The sequence below is a fragment of the Geospiza fortis genome, unplaced genomic scaffold (genome assembly GCF_000277835.1).
Source record: "Geospiza fortis unplaced genomic scaffold, GeoFor_1.0 scaffold14, whole genome shotgun sequence".
NCBI classification, from domain to species: Eukaryota; Metazoa; Chordata; class Aves; order Passeriformes; family Thraupidae; genus Geospiza; species Geospiza fortis.
Window position 1 is genome coordinate 344,399 of NW_005054512.1, and position 5,462 is coordinate 349,860.

Consider the following 5,462-nt stretch of genomic DNA (forward strand, 5'->3'; position numbering starts at 1 on the left):
GCCCCGCCCGCCGCTGTCCGCACCGCCTCCGGCCGGCCCCTTCCCGCACCGCCCCAGCCGCGCTCCGGCCGTGTGCGGAGAGGGGGCGGCCGCAGTGAGCCCCTGGACGTCCAGGGCCCTGCTCCAGGACCCCCATCCGGAGCCCACTTCAGGACCAACCCAGGACCCCACCCCGGGATCCTTCAGAACTCCCCTCTTGGCGACCACCGCAGGATCCTCCAGGGACGACCCTGGAACTCCCCTCCGAACCCGACTCCAGAACCAACCCAGGATCACCCCCCAGACCACCCTGGAGCCATCCTAGGATCCTCCAGGACTCCCTTCCCAGGGGGTTCCCCCATCAGTCCTGACTTCCCTCACAGCCCAGCACTGCCCCTCCCACCCTTATTTTCTTCCCCAGGAGAGAGTTCAGAACAAGACTCCGAGTCCATATGGAAACAACATCAATGTTTATTCTTGTTTTTGTCATTCACCGGGAGGGAAAAAAATAATACAATTGAAGAGACACCCAAAAAGCCAGACCTTGTACAAGTCACTGCAGGGTGTGTCCATTTGTATGCTGAGGTTACAGCAGAATCTCTCCACACACTGAGTACAAAGCCCCAGGGACACACACAGGTCTGTGGTATTTGTCATAGGGAAGGTCCTAATATGAAAAGGCAGCTTCATCTCCATCTTTATCTGTCTGGACGGGTCATTCCTGGCCTGGTTGGCACCATCATGGGTCTGGAGGGGGGTCTCATCATGGGGGGCCCTGGCATCATTGGCATGTGTCCTCCCATGGGTGGCCTCATCCCAGGAGCTGCCAGGGGAGAGACAGGTTAGAGAACAGCTCTTGGGAGCACCACTGCCCAGTCAGGGGGACGGACCTTAAAGATTCATTTCCACTCCCCTAGCAGAGGCAGGGACACCTTCCACTATCCCAGGTTGCTCCAAGTCCTGTCCAACCCGGCCTTGGACACTTCCAGGGATCCAGGGGCAGCCACAGCTTCTCTTCACAGCAACATCTGCCTCATTACCCTCAGAGAGGGGAAATTTCACACTGTGGGCAGGCTCTCTACCCTGCTCCAGGGAACTCCCATGTTCCAAGTCTGTAAGCCCTGATCTGGCAGCTGCTGAGATGGATTCCGTTCCCTGAGGAATCAGCCAGCAGCAGAGGAGGAACCAAGCCCGTGGGTTATACACCCATTCTGACAATATTCACTCACAACTTATTTCCAGCCACTCAAGAGACACACCAGCTTAATTACTGATCTGGAAATGTGTTAATTTGGAAAAAAGTGCTGCAAAACCATCCCATGTGCTCACAAACAAGCACAGGGCACCTCTGCCAGGGAAAAGCAGGGGTTCTACTGCACAGCCCTGAAATGAAGGTTTCCATTCCACCTTGCCATTTATTTTCACCAGGCTGCTGAATATCACAGATTGTGCATTTATCTTGAGCCTTTAAAAACACTCAAAGAACACTTTCAAATGCAAGACAATAATTACAAAGACACTTCACTACTTTCGGTGCACGTGTGTGTGTGTGTTCCCATAGATTTGTTCTGGGAACTGTTCCAATAAGATATCCCTTGAGAATTCTTCAAATGCCAGGAAGCTCAGGAGTGGAATGGATCAAAGACATTTTAGTTTACAGTTCTGATAAAGCCTTTTCCAGGCCCATTGTTTCTCTGGAACACGTTCCCCTGAGACGCTTTAAACACTAAAAAACCATTTAGTGCAAAAAATGCACCTCTTGTGCAAAATCTGAGACCTGGAGGCACCAAATTCCTAAACAATCACTGCTCAGAGCAGAGGGAGAACAGCAATGACTTCCCAGAGCCTACACAGGAGGTTTGTGACTCTCAATGACAAGCAAAGGGTTTAATGAGTGGTTGTAAAATTGTTGTAATCTCTCCATGCAGGGGTAGCAGTGACACAGTGACAGAGTGTGACCAGCCCAGCCCTGAGTGGGACAGGATGGTGGGAAACACCCCCCCCCACCAGACCCCCCCATGGCAGAATTACCCCATCCCAAACTTACCAGGTCCAACTGGCATCATTCCTGGGGGGGGTGGGCCCATCATTGGCATCATCGGGGGCCCCCCCATGTGTGGGGCTGGCATCATGCCGGGCCGGGGGGGGCCAGCTGGACAGACACAACAGTTACACACGGGCACTCTCAGCCCCCAAAGGGCACTGCAGCTACTCACAGCATGTGGCAGTAACTAATGCCCCAGTGGCTTTACAGCTGCCTCCATTCCAGCCCTGATTCCAGGGGCTAGAAGTGAGCAGAGGAGGAATATGCTGGCTGCCAACTCCAGCTGTGCACACCCAGCACAGGGAGCTGCCACTCTGGGCTGGGAGGGCTCTGGGCCCTTCACCAGCTCAAGGGCAAAAGGCTACCAAAGGGATTTGTTTTTAAAAAAACCAACCCAAACCAACCTACAGTGCAGTTTTAACAGAGCCATCTGCACAGGAGACCTCATGGAATGAGGGATTATCACTGCTCCTGGTGCACTCAGCATCCCAGAAATCAGACACGGTAAGGACTGAGCTGCTCTCATGCAGAATTTCCTCACACCCTGGGAGCACAAGCTCAAGATGGCTTGGCTTCAAGCTAAAAGGCCTTTTCTTTCCAAGCTCCAGAGGGCCCTGACCCCAGTCCCAAAGTGCCCCAAACTTACGGATGCTGGGAGGAGGTGGAATCATGGCTCCGGCCGGAGGTGGTGCCGAGAACGGCGTCGGTGGAATTTTCCCTTGCTGGAATGCAGCCGCTACATTGGGGGGGAAAAGAAAAAAAAAAAAAAGGAAAGAAAGAATTCCAGGGAAAAAAAAACACCAGTTACTAGGCCGAGGAAGGGAGGGCCGGGTCGCTCGTCCGTGTCATGCCCCGCGGTCACGTCATGCTGCGTGCGCTGACACATCCCGGGCACCTGGGGAGCACCTGAGACTCCTGGAGACAATTATTGTTACAGCTGGGACTAGAGAGCTCCTGCGTGGATGTCACACCCCTGGGCAGGGCATGAAGGAGGGGAGGTGGGAGAGGGAAAAAACAAAAATCAACCACGTGGCGGGATCCGCAGCGTTCCACTGGGACATGCTGTGCTGGAATGGACACAGGGTAAGGGGCAGGAAATGGGGGGCAAGGAAGGGGAGGAATTCCACTGGTATTGACTGGGAGGAAGGCAAAAGATGGGGAAGCTGGAAGCATCACAAGGAAAACAGAGTGAGGATAAGTTTGGGGAAATCCGGACTGGATGTTTTAGGAAAAGTCTTCACCCAGAGGTGGTTGGGCACTGAACATTCCCCAGGGAAGTGAGCATGGCTCTCAGTCTGTCAGAGCTCAGGGAGCAGCTGGAAGATGCTGCAGTTCACATGGTTTGGTCTCAGGCAGTCCTGCACGGAGCTGGGAGTGGGATCAGTGATCCTGAGGGGTCCTGTCCAACCTGAGCTATCCCACCAGCCAAGGAAAGCTGCCACAAAGCCAATCTGGTGTTTGTGTTTCTTTCATAGAGGAAAAAGCACCTCTTGAAGTGACAGAGGAATCAATGCCTGGCTTCAGTTAAGCCTTTAAGTGCCAGGAAAAAACATCACTTGGGAACTGAGGGCAACCTCAGCGTGTGAAAAATGCAACAATCCACACATTTTTACGTCTTTTTTCCTATCTTTTGGAATTTTTATCCATGCTCTTAGCAAAAACGTGCCACTGCCAAGCAGCACAAGTTTGTTATGAGGCCCTGCAGGATATCACTGAGAGCCCTCATGAACAGTGACATGGAGCCACTGCCACCAGCCCCGGGAGGGAACCTCAGCTCTTGTGTGGCAGGCAAAGCTCTCAGGCTGCCCCAAAACCTGAAGAACTCAGGATCCACACTGCAAGATTTTACTGATAACTCACTGAGCAAAGACTCCCCAGGGAAGTGAGGAAAAGTCAAGGTGGAAGCAGGGAGCAGCAGCTGGAGGAAAGGCAGGGGAAGGAATGGGGAGGCAGGCGGGGTCACAGAAAGATTGGCCTTACTTGTTTTGTCAATCAGGCTCTGGGCTTGCTCCTCCATCCATTTCTGGTAGTAATCCTTCACGTTCTCCTTGTGCTTCCGACCACTGCAGTGGGTTTTTCTCACGGAGGGCTGGGAAAGGCCACAGAAACCCCAAGATTACTGCTGTTCCACATGATTTTAAACACGTCTAATTTAGCAGCCTAAAGCAGGTTTGTTTCTGTGCCCAGGCAGAGGAGGGGTGATGTACAAAACTTTTCTATAAATTTTTATCAGCACAGTAAGTGTTGACTCTCCAAAGGCTGCCCTGAGGCCTCTGAGCTGCCACCTCTGACCCTGCCACTGCCCCCCTGGAGAACACCAGGGCCATGGCACGTTCTCCCTCTTTTTTGCACGGAAGGGGAGAACATAAAGGAACACTGCTGTACCCACAGGAGCTGCTTTTAGCCGAGCTAACTTTTGTTTTAATGGTCTTCACACAAGAAAGAATAGAAGCAGAGGATTTGGTACTCACCGAGTCATGGGTGAGGTACGTGTCACAGTAATCACAGTAAAACCTGCCGGGGAAAAGTCCTATTATTATTAAAAGCCTTATTATGTTATCGATAATTATTAATTATAATATTAACATATTGTTTTAATATTATTATTATTAATAATATTAATATTATTTCATTATTATTATTAGGGATCAGCTGGAATAATAATGTTATTATTATTCCAGCTGCTCCCTGAGCTCTGACAAACTCCGACTCTGACAGACCTTATTATGTTAACGCTGTGAGCGTTAACGGAGCCCCGGGAACGACCCCGCAGGGCGCCAGGGCTCGGCCCGCCCGGTCATCCGCGCCCCTGGGCTCACGGGGAGCACCAGGACCCCCGAGAAGCAGCGACCCCCGCCCGGAACCCCCGGAACCCCGGGGAGCCCCGGCCCGGCCTCCCGGACTCACTTGGGCATGGTGCTCCCGCCGCCGCCAGCCGGAAGTGGCGCACACGCGCAGTGACGCCCTCACACCGCGCCGCCGCATGACCCCCGCCGGCTGCCGTAGGGCCCGGAAGTGACAGTAATGGCCTCCGCCGTGTCGTTCTCCTCGCCCGGCAGGTGGAGCTATCCCGCGCCCTCCCGTCTGTCCCTGGTCACGCCACCATCGCCCGCCCACAGCCCCGGCAGCGCCCCCCGGCGCGCAGGGTTCGTTAGGGCCCCCGGCGCTGCCAAAGCGCGTTCTGCTCGTTCTTTGTGTTCTCCTCGCAGAACACACCCCGTGGTTCCGATCGCCGGCCGCGCACGGAGCAGCCTCACGCGGTCGAAAACTGCGGGACAAATAATCATTTTTAGGCGGAAAAAAACACCGAAGGTGCTCCCGTCAAGCCTTGCGCCTCTCATTTGCATGGCGCCGCATGACGTCACTGGAGCTAATTTGCATACACAAACACGCGCACTCGCCGCCATATATGGATGGCAGCGCGCGAATGTGGGCGGAG

The 5,462-nt window shown here is 53.8% G+C and overlaps 1 protein-coding gene across 2 annotated transcripts; it reads right to left on the reverse strand.

The window, feature by feature from the left end:
* Positions 1 to 426: 426 nt before the first annotated feature.
* SNRPC (small nuclear ribonucleoprotein polypeptide C) lies at positions 427 to 5,044 on the reverse strand. 2 transcript variants are annotated; one of them, XM_005428901.3, is made up of 6 exons: positions 4,931 to 5,044; positions 4,495 to 4,537; positions 4,004 to 4,112; positions 2,670 to 2,759; positions 2,027 to 2,131; positions 427 to 802 (listed from the first exon to the last, which is right to left on the reverse strand). In XM_005428901.3, exons 1-6 carry the CDS (start codon positions 4,936 to 4,938, stop codon positions 678 to 680), a joined length of 480 nt encoding a protein of 159 aa, XP_005428958.1. In that variant the 5' UTR covers positions 4,939 to 5,044; the 3' UTR covers positions 427 to 677. The 2 variants fall into 2 exon arrangements, with proteins under 2 accessions (XP_005428958.1, XP_030919417.1); XM_031063557.1 differs by having other exon boundaries at positions 2,670 to 2,762.
* Between the last annotated feature and the right edge of the window lie 418 nt (positions 5,045 to 5,462).

What these genes read in the sequence shown, in the direction of transcription:
- SNRPC (XM_031063557.1), bottom strand. An exon ending in GAGCCTGATTGACAAAACAA is followed by an intron (nt 2,763 to 4,003) that starts GTAAGGCCAATC and finishes TCCCCCCCAATG; the next exon opens with TAGCGGCTGCATTCCAGCAA. An exon ending in TCCACCTCCTCCCAGCATCC is followed by an intron (nt 2,132 to 2,669) that starts GTAAGTTTGGGG and finishes GTGTCTGTCCAG; the next exon opens with CTGGCCCCCCCCGGCCCGGC.